Raw genomic sequence first — 16,522 nt, forward strand, 5'->3', positions numbered from 1 at the left:
AAAAAGGGTTGTTTTAAGGATTTTTTCCTGTATTATGTCGCTGAAGTATTTTTTTTTATTTGTAAACTTTGTCTAAGTTTCTGGGTGAATGAATTATTGATTTTAAATTAAAACGGTAATTATGAAGGAAACATAAGATAATGTTTTAATTATTTAGGTACATTTAAGGGACAACAAAAGACTTCTTCAAAAGATTCTTAAAAACTCGTAATAAACAAGTATGTGCAGGGTGGGCCAAATTCGACGCTTTTAAAGGGAAACACTCTTTTGTATAGGAGATAGGCGAAAACTAATATCAGTGTATTGGAGCTCAATTTTTATCAAAAAAAGATGATGGCAAAACCCGCACATCGATATGTTACCGTTTTGGAGTTACGGGGTGTTTTTGAAAAATGCCCATTTTTAACAAATCGCTGTACCTGTTTTGCTATAGAAAATTTTGTTTTTTTATGAAAACATTTCCAAAGCATGTTTCTACGTAGAATTTAACGGTTTAAGTATAATTTTTTTTAATTAATAATTTAATTAAAAAAAATATTTTTTTATATGGGAGTCTCTGTATATTTTTTAATTCATTGAAAGGTATTTAAAATTACCTTTCAAAAAATATAGCATACATGATATTTTGTTCGATACCTCTTCGAGATAATGAGTTTTTAAAAATACGCCCACTTTGAATAAGTAGGCTTTGAACGGCGCCGGCTATTAATGCAAAAAAAATCTAGCTGTGAGCAGCAATTAAAACGAAAATAATATGTGCAATGAGAGATGCAGAATTTTATAACAATTTAAACTATATTTAGCATGAACACATTTAAAGTATAATAACAATAAAAATAAATAGCAAACCAAGACATGAGATTTTGTTACAGGTATTCGACATGTCGACCGTCTTGTGTAATGCACAGACGGGACCGTTTTTGAACATTTTTCGCGGAATTCATTAACTCAGTGGGGGTGAAAGATACCCTCGCATAACCGTTAAGCACTTCTAATTCTTGTCTAGATTATACGGGCAATTTAAAAATAAGAACCTTTATTCTTCCGCAAAGATAAAAATCCATAGGCGCTAAGTCTGGCGGCCTCGACCGCCAACGGCTGGGATCTTGGTTAGCTATTCACATATTCTCCAAATTAGATTTGATTAGAAAATTTGCTGATAAATTCAGCGTTCTGAGGCTGTGCTTCGTCTTAATGGAAAAATATGTTTTCGAGTTCCATTAGAGACAGATCACTAATAAGGGGTCTAAAGCCTACCATTTAAAGTGAGCGAACTTTTAAAAATTCTGTATTTCGAAGGGGACTATAACAAAATATTAAGTGTGCTATATTTATGTAAAGGTAATTTTAAGTCCTTTTCAGCTAATTAAAAATATACAAGGTGTTCCAAATAAAAAATCAATTTTTCTGTTGATAACTCTTAAATTATTAATTTAAAAAAAATTATACTTAAACCATTAAGTTCTACGTAAAAAGGTGCTTTGGAAATGTTTTCATAAAAATACATTTTCCATAGCAAAAAAATTACAGCGATTTGTTAAAAATGCACATTTTTTTAAAAAACCCGTAACTCCAAAAGGGTAACAGTTATCGATGTGCGGTTTTCACCATCATGTTTTTGCTAAAAATTGAGCTCCAGACACCGATATTAGTTTTCGTCTTTCTCCTATAGAAAAGGGTGTTTCCCTTTAAAAGCGTCCAATTTTATCCACCCTGTACGTTGGTGAGATTGAATTTGTTTGTTTTAAAAAAGAAATTCTGCTGATATAAGACCGAGAGATACTAGCTCTCGGAGACACATTTGCACACTTACTACACTAGTTTTACTTTCTTTGCCGAGTAGGTCAAATGACCCATGGTACCAAGAAGATTACAAACATCCTTAAAAGCGTCATTATATAAAATATAATATTTTTACGTTTAAAAATCCAGACTCTATGAGTGTATACTAGCCTTGGTCACTTTATTTCCATGCCCTGTACTAATACTAATGCATACGACAGAGATAAATATATACAACCAGTTGACAGACAGAGATATAGACATTTTTTATGCTCATTTCTGTTACACAGTTGTTTAAATGTACCAACGTAAATTTTATCTCTTTTTAATACATTTGATTTTTCATTTAAGCTGTCTACATCACTGTCTTACATGTTAAAATCCAGACCACACAGTTTCGATGACCAGATTGGTATAATATATCTTATTATTCATTCTACAGCAGAATTACTTTTGCAAAATGGTGATAATAATACATCCCCAATTTACTAAAATTGGTGATATACTATTTATAAATTCAATGTTTTATGGGATTCACAGGACTAAAAAATAAATAAAACACCAAGATGATGGGGAAAATACTTTATTTTCGTCTTGACGATTGCTTTACAAGAGACACTGAATACACCTATTAGAATATCAATTTCTAACAAATAACTTAAAGCTACGTTTCGAAGGATATAGCGCGCCCGTTGCCGATCAAAATGAACTTTAAACAGTGATACTTTCCCCGTTTTCTTGCTCTGTTCTAATTCGTCGCGGCTCTGAACACGTTCAGAACCGAGAAAATAATATATTACTACATTTCGTTCGAGTATAGATCCTCTTCAACCACCTCGGGAGGCAGACATTGAAAAAAAATCAAACGAACTTATCAAAAAATAAAAATATATAAATATACATAATAATATATCCTACTTAAGGCGCTGCTTAAAATTCGTTTTGAATTGAAACCGTCATCCGTTCGATAGTTTATACGTGAACGAGTAAAATATTACCGCAACACAGTAATATTAATTTGATACTATAAACATATCTCTATATCGAATTTATCTTAGAAACTAGTCCACACAAAAATATTCAGATACATAATTAAACGAATATAATCTGTAACAAAAAGATTTTTCTCTTTCATATAGAACTCACGATCACGAAAAAAAAACACTCCAATTCACATTCACGCACGCAGACAAAAACCACGCTATAAAAATAGAAAAAAAATAAATTTTAGACACAAGAAAAATAATTGCACACTTGCGATAATATTTTACTATCGAAATTTCGCGACTTTTTTTTGTAATGATCCAGCGAATTTGCGAATTGAGTTGTATGTACATTGGTGAGATTGAATTTGTTTGTCCTAGAAAGGAATTCTGTTGATACAAGCTACAGTGTTTTAATGTAGAGTGGCATTAAAACACTTTAGATGCGAACTACTTACTCAATTATACCGATAGAGTAAAAAAAATCTGCGCCTCTGTCGGAGACGTATGCGCAATCTTACACCGCTTGTACCTTACTTTCGACGCTGAGTAGGCCAAGTCAACCATGGTAACCAGTCTCACGTGCAGACGGCCTCTTGGGTTCCAGTTGGGGGTACCTAAACAATAAAAAATACCAAAATAAGAACAGTAAAATAAGAATAGAAAAATAAAATTATATTAAAAAGTTATTCATACACTCAGATGCAGAAAAAGGAAAGGAGAAATTTTTGGTCAAATTTGAAGCGTTATATTTTTGTTATTTGTAGCCCTATTTTCATGAATTTTTTAGCAAGTTGTATATAATTATATCAACTTTAAACTCAGTTTTTTATAACCTTTAGTATTTGGCCTATTATATAGGGTTAATCGAGGGGTTGTGTTTTACCCTAACTTTAGAACACCCTGTGCAATAATTTCGTGTGTAAATTTTCCTAAAATATAATTTTACGGTCAGAACCATGTCTCCTGAGCATTTTGTTTTTTGAATCATGTCAATACATGCTTTGGTTAATTTTTAAGAGCGAAATGAACTGATCACTGATCAATTTGCAATTTTTTCAATTATTCCATTTTGATGTAAGTTTTTAGTATGACAAGATGGTTTTGGTGATTATTGTCGTAACGTCATAATACGCTGCATTGGATAGTATATACTAAATTTAAAAAAAAAACGTTAAAGACTAACGATACAGCCTGGGTTATATTATTATTATTAATAATAACAGAACTAACGATATTAAAGAAAATATCATCCTACAAACAGAAAAAAAAATGTAAAAACTACCCTAATACATTGTATTGCCTGCCTTGGCTACTATAACTGCCTGTATAGGTTCATTCATACTGTCATTGAGGCTGCATAGATCATATTGCGTTGTTTTCCCATTCTTCTTTAAGGACCAAGCAAAGTTCATTTAATGAAGCTGGTACCGCTTCATAACCTCCAACCCTCCTGCCAAGCATTTCCCAAACGTCGAACATGATGGGCAGTTCATAGTAGTATATAGTTAACAATAATCACCAAAGCCGCCTTGTCATATTGAAAAATAACTTCAAAAAGAAATGATAATTGAAAAAATTGCAAATTATTGATGACACGTTCATTTCGCTCTTAAAAATTAACCAAGGCGTGTATTGACATGATACATATATAAAAACCAAAATACTCAGGAGATATGGTTCTGACCGTAAAATTATATTTTAGGAAAATATACACACGAAATTATTGCACAGGGTGTTTTAAAGTTAGGGTAAAAAAACAACCTCTCGATTCTGTATAATATGCCAAATACTAAAGTTTAAAAAAAACTGAGTTTACGAATTAAAGTTGATATAATTATATACAGTTTGCTAAAAAAAATATGAAAATGGGGCTAAAAATAATAAAAATATATACACTTAAATATAAACACTTTAAATCTGGCCTAAAAAAATTGTATTATACCTAAAAACTACAACAATGGTACATTTGAACTAATTCATTTAATGCCGCTAGAATAAAATCTTGGGAACTGCTCAAACCACCCTCGTATAAGTAAAAATTCAAACAAAACAATTAATTGCACATTTGAACTACTTCATTTAATACCGCTCGAATCAAATCATGGAAACTGTTCAAACCACCCTCGTTTAAGTAAAAATTCAAACCAAACAATGGTACATTTGAACTAATTCATTTAATGCCGCTCAAATAAAATCATGGGAACTGTTCAAACCACCCTCGTTTAAGTAAAAATTCAAACAAAACAATGGTATATTTGAACTAATTCATTTAATGCCACTAGAATCAAATAAAGGCAACTGGTTAGTCGTTTATAAGTCAAAATTCAAATAAGATATTGGTACATTTGAACTACTTCACTTAATATGACCGAATCAAATCAGGAGCACTTTTCAGACGACCCTCGTATTATAAGTAAAAAATCGGGTACATTTGAACTACTACATTTAATACAACTAGAATAAAATACAGATACTTACTTTAGGCATTGTGGGTATTTTAAGCGGACTGGTACTACTAGACGCTGTTGTATCGGCGCCCGTACTGCTACAGGAGTCATCACCATTCAGTGAGTTATTGGAACTGTCATCGAACTGTCAATATTTTTCACTTTAATAAAACTGTTTAAGATATAATTAGGGAAAAATGAACCTAGAGGTGCACTAACATATCCTCCTCTAGATTCACTTATTTTCCTGGAAGAAATACGTTGTATGACTTACAGAGTTAACGTCACCGGATAGTCTGCTCTTTTTGTTCGCAGCCAAGTCGTCGGCAGGTTCGGTGGATGGTCTCTTGCGCAATTCAGGGTTGGGTTGAGTGCCATTTTTGTTACTTGTAATGCTAGACTTCCGCTCCCTCTTTATAACGCCAGGAGGAAGGTATTGATGCAACTGAAAAGTTGGAAATAATTAAAAAGATAGCTAATTTTGGGCCAATTATCTTGACAACATTGTCAACACTTCTGCATACTGGATATGTACGTCTCAAAAGTGGCTCACCCCTATAAATTGGTTAATTTTTCAGTAACGAGATTTGGTATGTTAGTATAGGACATAAATTAGGATTGATTGACATATTCAATTGTTTGATTTTGACAACGGCACGGATGTTGACAACTTTTGATTTTTAAATGGCACTCCCAGTATATTTTTACTTTATTCGATAGAAAATGACACTCTGAATAGAATGACATATCATATGTCAACTTTCGACATTTTCGCATATGGTTTATTTGAAATTGTAACATAACGCCAATTTGACTCGAATTACCAAGCGTGAAGTAGGTACCAAATTATTCATAATTTTTTTTCCAAATATGCTAATGAGCCACCCCTGTTCCATTTGAAAAAATTGAACTATGATTAAAAATACGATTTGGGGATCTTTTAACTGGCCAGGACAAGACACGAAAAACATCAGACTCTCATATTTATTTTTCCAAGGCTCCTTCATTAAAAATTAGTGTTTTTAACACAGCCACGGAACTCTAGATTGAATTTAAAATACGATTTTTTTAATCGAAAATGTCAAAAGTTGACATATGATATGTCATTCTATTCAGAGTGTCATTTTCTATCAAATAAAGTAAAAATATACCGAGGGTGTCGTTTAAAAATCAAAAGTTGTAGTCATTTCCGGTGAAACACGAAATAACCAAAAATAATTGAATATGTGAATCAATCCTAATTTATGTCATATACTAACATACCAAATCTCGTTTTTTTATCTGAAGAAAAAAAAATTGGGGTGAGCCACTTTTGAGACGCACCCGGTATAAAAAAATGTGTGTGCACTATTTGCGCATATTTGAAGCAAAACTTCTTACTAACAGCTAATAAATTGAAGGATTTGAAAGAAATGTTTGAAAAAGTATAGTTTGAAACGTTCAAACAGTAATAAAATAAAAAAATATTTTTTTACGTCTAACAAATAGTTTCTTCCACGTAAAAAATATTTTTTGCCCAGTACAAATAGTTTTTATGTGTAAAAAATAGATTTTTTCGTGTAACAAATACTTTCTTACGCGGAAAATAAAAAAGTAATAAATAATTTCATTCACTTTCACAAAGAATTGTAAAACAGACTCATTGGTGCACCAGCTCGAGGAAGATGCTCTGTTTCGCTCTTGACTATTCGATAATATAAAAAAAACATCAGAAAAGATCATGCTAATAATCAAACAACATTTAATATTTTTTTATAAATAAAGAAAAAAATGCTCTTACTTCTCTTCTTCGAACGTGTCTGGCTTCCAAATTCATCGTCGCTTTATACATCTGTATGCTCAAAGCCGATTTGTTTACCGTTTCCGTGAATTGTTGAATATCTCTCGTTAAATCTATGTTCAGCCCCTTCTTTTCCTTAAATTCTAATCCGATAAACCACATAGAACAGAGTGATTTGGGATCTCTTTGCGACTCGGGCATGGAAAAGCATTCCGGGTTGATGTGAGCCAGCGTTATCGCCTCGTTGCGCTCCAACGTTTCTAAAATTCCGGAAATATAAGTTTATAAGGCATATAAAGTTCCAGTTTGGTTTATTTCACTATAAGCCCTGTCTACACATAACGTTTAACCTGATAGGTAAGACGCATTAAAGATTAGTGTACATACTGGTATTTTACCTGCGGTTTTATGAATTTATATCATTGCGTTTAGTAAAGTTGAAAAGAGAAAATGTGAAATTGTACTACAAAATTGTATTTCTTGTTTAAATTTCATTTATAAACACGCCAAGCTAATAATTATTGTGAAAATCGTATCGTTTGTTAATAATCACTAAATACCTCTAAACAATTTCTGTAAAATTATATTATTTTGTAAAATTCTGCAAAAATATTAGATTTTTAAGGTCCAAAAAAATCATCCAAAAAATCATAAAAATACATCCAAAAAATCACATAAGGAAATCATCCAAACCATCATAAAATCAAAGTATTAATTATCTCTATACAATTTTGTAAAATTACAATATTTTGTGACTTGGCAAAAAAACTTTGGCAAACATATTAAGTTTAACAAAATATACAACATAAAAATTTAACAAAATCATAAAAAAAATTCAGACACAAATCATACAAAAAAAACATAAAAGAAACCCAAAGTATAAAATATCTCCATACAGTTTTGTAATGTTACATTATTTTGTAAAACTAGGCAAAAAAGATTGGCGCCGGGAGGCACGTATAGCCGCCCATACTAAAATATGTTAATAATGAATTATCTCAAAAACTGCGACTTTGACTGATTTTGATGTTATTAAAAATTTTGTTGCAAATATTATTCCTAATCTTAAATAGAAAACCGCGTTTACGATTTTTATAAAATGTTTAACCCCCTCCCATATCCCCTTACCAAACCAAACCCCCAGCAAAAACTAATGGCCAGATTTTCGGGTGCCACAGTATTTTTGTGCCAAATTTGGTTAAAATCGGTTCAGCGGTTTTTGAGTTATCGTGTTACAGATGGACAGACGGACAGACAGACAGACAGACACCATGAAAATATTTTGTATTTAGGTCATTTATGTCCCATTTCAAACTCATTTTGAGTGAATTTAAAAAAAACCTTTTTTTTGCCGATCTTAATAGCCTGCCGTACCCGTTGGTATGGTCGGCTAAAAAAGTCTTCCAAAAAAAGTATCCAAAACTTCAAAATCATCTAAAAAATCGCATACAGAAATCATCCAAAAAAAATCACAAAGTACTAAATATCTCCATACAATTTATAAAATTAAATTATTTTATGAATATCGCATACAGGGAGAAATCAACGAAAAAAAAATCACCCAAAAAAGTACTAAATATCTCCATACAATTTATAAAATTAAATTATTTAGTGAATAGGCAAAAATATTTAAAAAAAAACGTACAGAAATTATACAAAAAATCATCATCCAAATCTTGGAAAAAAATCTACATAGAGAAATCATCGAAAAAAACCTAAACAACTAAATATCTCCATACAATATTAAAAAATTTTCAAAAAAAGAAATATCAAGGAAAATCACATATATAAATCATACAATCATCCTAGAAACATAAAAAATCATAGAAAAATTTTTTCAAAAAAAATCACATAGAGAAACCATCCAAAAAAATCTAAAGAACTAATGAATATATCTCCATAGAATGTGTAGAATAAATTATTTTGTGACTACGCAAAAAAGTTAAAAAAATCATCCAAAAAATAATAAAAAAAATCACATACAGAAATCATACAAAAAATCATCTTAAAAACATAAAAAAAAAACAGAGAAAAAATATATCAAAAAAATCTTTCAAAAATTGTCCATAAAAAATCATAAAAATCAATAAAGCATTAAATATTCAACAGGTAAGACTGACAGGTAAAACTTGACGTGTAGAGCGGGCTTTACTTACGAATTAAAAACCTGATTTTGCTTTCAACCAGACCCGTCCACTCCAAATGGTCGTTTGCCGCGGCCGATCCCACTATCAAAACAATAAAGTGTTTATATTTCATAAAAAATTGAGGAGGTTCGAACAATTTGTCCCACAGCGTCTTGCCCAGCATTATATCGTCGGTTATCTGGAGCCCTAACTTGAATTCCTCCATCATTATGGCTCGGGTCGATTGAGACACGTTAAACGTGGAGTTTTGTTGCGGGTACGCCGGCGTGATTATCGGCATAAGGTGGTACCTATCTTGAACATTCACCTGTACAGTATAGAAAATAGGACTTTATAAAAAATTCTACAAACAAAATTTCGCGCAAATTCTTGAAATCACACGTCTCTTACCAAGGCAAGTCATTAAAATCTAAAATTACCATTAACCAAAACCCTAAAAATGAACAAAAATATTTGGGAAAAGTTAACTTTCTGGTTAGATTTAGTTTTTAACTGGAACAACTCGGAATTTACAGGATGGCCCAGTAATCTAAAAAATCTCCATATCAGGTTTCTTATTTGAGATTTTTACTCCAATCTTTCTTAAAAAATATGCGATAATATAATAAAAAAGAGGATGTTTCATTTGAAATAGTGGAGAAATTACAACTGCTATTCACTCTCCCTGTATACCTGGTGCGTCTCCAAAGTGGCTCACCCCCTATAACATTTTTATATTTTCAGTTAAACAAATGAGATTTGGTATGTTAGTATATGACATAAATTAGGATTGATTGACGTATTCAATTATTTTTTTCGGTCACTTCCTGTTTCACCGGAAATGACTACAACTTTGGATATTTAAATGGCACACTCGGTATTTTTTCACTTTATTCGATAGAAAATAACACTCTGAATAGAATGGCATATCATATGTCAACTTTCGACATTTGCGCCTATGGTTTATTTGAAATTATAACATGCGGTTTATAACGAAAATTTGACTCAAATACCAAGTGTGTGGTATCAAATTATTCTTAAAAAAATGCTCTTTCCAAATATACTAATGAGCCACCCTCGTTCCATTTGAAAAAATTGGCGCCGGGAGGCACGTCCGGGCCGCCTATACTAAAATATGTTAATAAAAAGTTGGTAAGCAGTTCTTTTAGTTTCAAAGTAAAGGAATTTTTCCAATTTTTTTTATCTCAAAAACTGCGACTTTGACTGATTTTGATGTTATTACAAATTTTGTTGCAAATATTATTCCTAATCTTAAATTGAAAACCGCGTTTCGCTAGCTACTGTAATTTTGGAGTTACGATTTTTTAAAATTTTTAACCCCTCCCATACCCCCTTACCAACCCCCCACCCCCACCAAAAACTAATGGCCAGATTCTCGGGTGCCACAGTATTTTTGTGCCAAATTTGGTTAAAATCGGTTTTTGAGTTATCGTGTTACAGACGGACAGTCAGACAGACACCATGAAAATATTTTGTATTTAGGTCATTTATGACTCAAATAACTCATTTTGAGTGAAATTAAGAATATATGTTCATTATACTATAGCATGCATAATTTATGATGAAATTTTGTTGAATCAAAATCAGTATGGCAATAATGGAAGTCTCCTAGAAGTCGCAGTTTAAAGGGACGAGGTCACTGAGAGCCGAAGTCAAAAACGTTTCATCTTTTGCCGGCTGTCCCGTCTTTGTAGTCTTTGTCTATTTTTCCAAAGCTCCCTGATTAAAAATGAGTATTTTTAACACAGCCTCTAGTATTTCTAACACAGCCTCTCTTTTAACTTGCACTCTAGATTGAAATTTAAAATACGATTTTTTATTAAGCGAAAATCTCAAAAGTTGACGTATGATATGTCATTCTATTCAGAATGTCATTTTCTATAGAATAAAGTAAAAAAATACCGAGGGTGTCATTTAAAAATCAAAAGTTGTAGTCATTTCCGGTGAAACAGGAAGTGACTAAAGTCCTAATTTATGTCATATACTAACATAGTAAAATCTCGTTTTTTTTATCTATTACTTTTATCTTTTTTTATCTTAAAATAAAAAACTGAGACAGCGCACCCGGTATACAAAAATTATGCAAAAAAAACAATCGAAAAAAATCCACATACAAAAACCATAAAAAAAATATCAAAAAATAAGTATTAAAAAGAAACACGTACAGAAAAAAAAATAAAAATGACAATAAAAACATAAAGTAGGATAAAAACTACATTCATTTATACCAAAAAATACAGAGTGGCCCACTTAAATCAGTGGAGAAATTACAATTGCTAGTAGTTTGCGCTCATCCTGTATATACAAAAATCGTCCCAAAAAACATAAAAAAAGCGTCTAAAAATAAGTATCAAAAAATTAGCATACAGAAATCATCCAAAAAATCAAAAATGATAATCAAAACATAAAGTAGGATAAAAACTAAAAACTACATTTATTTATACTGTAAAATACTGGATAGTCCATTTGAATTAGCGGGGAAAGTACTACTGATCGTTTTCACTCACCCTGTATATATATATGAAAAATCATCAAAAAAAAATCTACCTACAGAAATCAATAAAAAAATCTTCCAAAAAATCGCCAAAAAATCTAAAATGAACCATAAATTATGATAAAGACTACCATTCATTTAGACAGTAAAATACAGGGTAGCCCATTTTGGGTTTTTTTGGCCCCAGAACTACGTCTGAGGGTTTTTTTTCACGAAAATAAAAATTAAAAATTTGGGACTTTTTGAAAAATGTTTGGAAATTCTTTTAATTTTTAGTTAAAAACATAATTTTCTCATAATAATATGGCAACATAGATGGTAGATTAAATTTACAAGATAGAAAACCCAGAAAAGATACAGCAATTCTTAAAATATAAGATTTTTTTTTTAATTTCCAAAATAAAATATATCCGTTATTTTGAAATTTTTTGAAAAAGGTAGAGAGAAAATATGTTTCTTTTATCAAGATCTACGAGCCCTGAAAATATTTGCACTTATTTAAGACTCTGTAAATTATACAATACTTCTATGTATATAAAAAATCTTTATTTTGTAATTTTGAGAAGGCTATAAATGTGCAGAAAACTTGTTCTAAAAATGGTCATCTTTCAAAGACCATTCCATTTATGCCATCATATTCTGTAAAAAAATATAGTAAAAATCTCAAAATATCAGCTGATATAACACTTTTTCAAAATACTGGGCAACACTGTGTGAAAAACGAAGAAAGCTTCAACGTTTCCAAAAATGTTACCATCTAAATACAGGGTTAATTATTGAAACTAAAATATATAGAATATCAGGCAACTCTTAATATATAATTACATACCCTGGGGTCCCATGTGCTAAATCCTAAACTAACATTAGCCGGTTGAGTGAGAAGCACAGGTTGCGGCCACTGCCATTTTGAGAAAATTAAAAAGAACTTATAAACTAACGTTGCCGGAGCTGCATTAGGATACAACTGGCAAGTTCTAGCAACCAACATTGCCCACGACACACCTCCCAGGTAGCCTAGAACATTACTATAGATCCCGTGTTCTAAAAAATAAAAATTTAAAAACAGTTTAACTTATTATTTATATTGATTCATACTCTTTGCCCACAGCTTAATAGCTCTAAGAGTTAATCTAAAATTATCAATGTTTGGAACTAATCGAAGTATTTCATCAGTCACCCTGCAACCGTTCAAGCTTCTGACACACTTCTGATCGAGATTTTTTAACAAATTATCATCTCTCAGGTCCATTGAATCCGGTATTTCTTTTTGCAACAATCTGGCAAACAACATATCGATTTCTATTCCATCAAAATTCATTTTAATAACAGGTACAAAAGCCTCCTCGACAGCCTAAATAAAAATCCACATACAGTAAAATATTCACCAAAACCAATTAAAAACTTACTCTCAATTCTGTCACTTCTGGCTGCTTCTTAAGTAACTCATAGAATGAATGAAAAAAATCGTATCTTGATATATGTTTTGGGGCTACACAAAGTGCGTCTATATCCGCGCCTTTATTGTGAACTCCAAGTCTGTAACTTCCAAAAGTATAAACTTTACCTCCTACACTTTCCGCTATACTTTCTGGCATGTTGTTTTTTATTGACAAGTCTTTGATCCATTCCTTAACCAGCGTGTATAACTTCCCCAAAATGAAAAGGCGATGGTCCAGTTCCTCTTTTGTTTCAAAAACATCGAAAGGTATAAGTGCTAATTCAAGTTCCTTGGTCCTTACTAGGTCTATTTCTTTTGGGGGAGCGGCAGAAATCGCCGAAGTCATCCCTAATGTTCTGTCGTCTGACTTGTTTTCCTTATTGTTTAAGGAATAATTTTGTTGGGACCACATCTTTCTGATCTCAATTTTTATTTACCCTACTTAATATAATCTTCTAAATATTTGTAACTACCTGCAACGTAAATTAATGCTTTGAGAGCAAATTTCAGGAATTTTCTGTTATTTCAAAGATTACAAAGAAATTCGTATCACTTGAATGAAGAAATACAATGTCAAAATCGATCATGTTGATCAATATGCCTTTGGATGAATGCTACTTACTGCTTGTTACACCTTTTAACTTTCACTAAGGAACTAAAAAATACTTTTAATAAAAAAACATACTAAAAACTGAAGAAAATGTAAAAGTTTAAAGTTTATTTGGACATCAGAAAAAGAAAACGTCGATGACAGCCATCTTAAATTAACCACACTTCCGAACTACCAACCTAAAAATCACAAATATTACGCAGTACCAACAGTAAGAATATTAATTTTGGACTTCTTTATGTTGGCGATATTCAATATATGATATCAATAATGCCAACAAACTATAAATATATATGATCTCAGGCAGGCCGGATAGTGCTCGCAGCTAACGCCTGATACATATAAAAATGTGATCGTAGACATTAGACTGAAATCAAGGGTGGAATTGATTGAAAAGACTATTTTTTTTCTTCTCTATGTATGTCAGAAATAAAAAAAATAAAAACGTATATAATTTTAGGGTAAAGGCAAGGGTAAAGGTGTGGATCCGGTGGCTGACCTTGAGGGTGCAGCCCCTCAGCCGATAGAATTACTGGAAATCTATTCAAGGTCATTACGCCGTTACGCCGATACGCCGTTTTTAGGATAGTGTGGCTGCACCCTGAAACGAGTTTTTGCTGCATATAGTCACAAGTACTTCGCATGCGCACATCGTCGATGATGCCAGATTGCAGGTTATTTTGCATAGTTATTTTGAAATTATTTTCAGTAGAAATCAAATATGTGCTTTTCAGTATTTTTTTTGTCAATATATACCGTACTTATACCGTATGATCGAAAAAAACGGCGTCCAGTTGGTTGGGAAATGAGGATTGAGGACATTTCCCGTCAATTTACATATAAAATGACAGCGATCTTCATTTCATAGTCATCGCTGGCGCTATTTTTTTTTCGATCATAGTACAGTATTATTTATATTATTATTTTAATATTTCGCACAACACGTGAACGCTTATTATGTATTTTCATAGTCAATAAAATTAAATAGAAATAAAACTCTAGATTCCTCTAATTAATCTAATTGCTTAGATTATTACGCTACGTTTAAAAAGTGCTTTATTAAAAATTCGGAAAATTAACAGGGATATGTGTCCAAGTTTCTTCTTTTTTTAATTTTAAATGCTGTAGCTCCATATCATGTTCATAATAGGTTTTTCTTAACATTCCATTAAAACTACGGAGGCCTTTTAGCCTCCTTAATTAAAACTGTAGAATCAGCTTCAGGAACATTACAGTTACCTTGTTTAATTCTGCTTATACATATATTCCATTAATTTTTCTGCTACCTGAAGATTTTTCTATTCTTACACCTAATTTATGTGATTTTCTTAGCATATATGATCTATAAACCATATTTTTCCTAATGGAAGGATGGAAGGATATGCAAGATTAAGATATTTTAACATTTATTTTCCAGACAAAGCATATATAGTATTATAAGATTTGATTCTATAACAAATATTATAAGAAAGATCTTTATATATAGTATATCTTATAAATCACAAACTAAGTCAAGTTAGTCTAGTATAAACCAGTATAAACAACAGAAAATACATTAAAATACGCAACCAACCGTCATTGAACCATAGACAAACTAACAAAAGCTTTTGTTCTGTGGTTTGTCTATGCATTGCACCGTCCAATCAGATCAAAGGAGTAATCGTTGGGAAACGCGTTATCGATGATGTTCTGGAGGGTCGGGAGAACATTATCAACGAATGGAAGATGCTTCCACTTGCTCAGCCAGCCTGGTAGAGCCGTCCACTTCCGAAACAGTAACCCTGAACGTTAAAACAGCAAACAGTCAGGTTGTCGCATTTTCAAGAAGTTTACCAACAAAATTTTTGCAGTCGGAAAAGATGTAAGGTATTTATATATTATGTAACAGCGTCGTGTCGACTGTCTCATTCAGCATTTTATTGACATACTAATAAATATCAAGGTTCTATTCAAATTTTCTGCAGCTTGGTTGCCTATGGGCCTGACTTCAAATAAGCGATTGTTTTGTTTTTACTCTTCACAGTCAGGCCTGAGGTAGTTTGCTGAGTAAAATCACGATTGGCGTTATTTTATTTGCCATTCACATGGTACTACCGTTATATTTCGCACCGGCACAAATAGTTTTATTACTAATGCTTAGATTAAACAGGCTTACCCATGATTAAAATTTAATAATATATTTGCACATTAAATATAATACTAGAAGCCCACCAGCAAGTTTACCGACATACCAGCTGTTCATCTAAAGCCAAGATTTTTATACAGCTCTTTGCTGTTTGCGCAGGCAGGCGTTTATTTAATCCGGCAGCTTTATGGTTTTTATTATGTGCCCAGTGATTACTTATACACTCTCTGGCCTTCGCTGGAATATACGTATTTGCTGTCGACAGCAGCCGATAGTCATCGCTTAGTTGCCCATCAACGTTCTTTACTGTACCCACGTAGCCCAGTGTATTTTTCATAGCGATCTGACGCGCAATTTATCAAAAACCCTTTTTTGACATTGTTTAACTAGAGCTTGGCCCTGGTCTCTCAGCACATACTTTTTTATTTAGCAATTTTTTTCTGACATTGGCGAACTTTAATATAATGGGGTTCTGTTTTACTTTTTAATATCTGGTTTTTTTAAAGCAGCTCAGAGTAATTACTCAGATACTTTCTAATTTGAAAGATATATGAATTATCAGTTTTTCCACCAAATAAATGTTCTTTTCTAAAATATCTACTTACTTATTATTTTGACATATCTACACCATTTTTTGTTTTAGTATTTATGTTCTTTTTTAAAAATACCAGCACGATTCAGAACAGGATGTAAAACAGAACTTTTCGGCCTGG

The 16,522-nt window shown here is 31.8% G+C and overlaps 1 protein-coding gene across 1 annotated transcript; it reads right to left on the reverse strand.

Moving 5' to 3' along the window:
* Window positions 1–2,349: 2,349 nt before the first annotated feature.
* Window positions 2,350–13,892, reverse strand: LOC115877803 (poly(A) polymerase type 3). Its single transcript, XM_030894122.1, has 9 exons — window positions 13,697–13,892; window positions 13,043–13,547; window positions 12,732–12,987; window positions 12,466–12,677; window positions 9,152–9,449; window positions 6,996–7,255; window positions 5,490–5,660; window positions 5,247–5,360; window positions 2,350–3,382 (listed from the first exon to the last, which is right to left on the reverse strand). The coding sequence occupies exons 2-9, from the start codon at window positions 13,484–13,486 to the stop codon at window positions 3,344–3,346; spliced, it is 1,794 nt and encodes a 597-aa protein (XP_030749982.1). The 5' UTR covers window positions 13,487–13,547; window positions 13,697–13,892; the 3' UTR covers window positions 2,350–3,343.
* Between the last annotated feature and the right edge of the window lie 2,630 nt (window positions 13,893–16,522).

Source organism: Sitophilus oryzae, unplaced genomic scaffold (genome assembly GCF_002938485.1).
Source record: "Sitophilus oryzae breed Bouriz unplaced genomic scaffold, Soryzae_2.0 scaffold_1499_pilon_pilon, whole genome shotgun sequence".
Taxonomy (NCBI): domain Eukaryota; kingdom Metazoa; phylum Arthropoda; class Insecta; order Coleoptera; family Curculionidae; genus Sitophilus; species Sitophilus oryzae.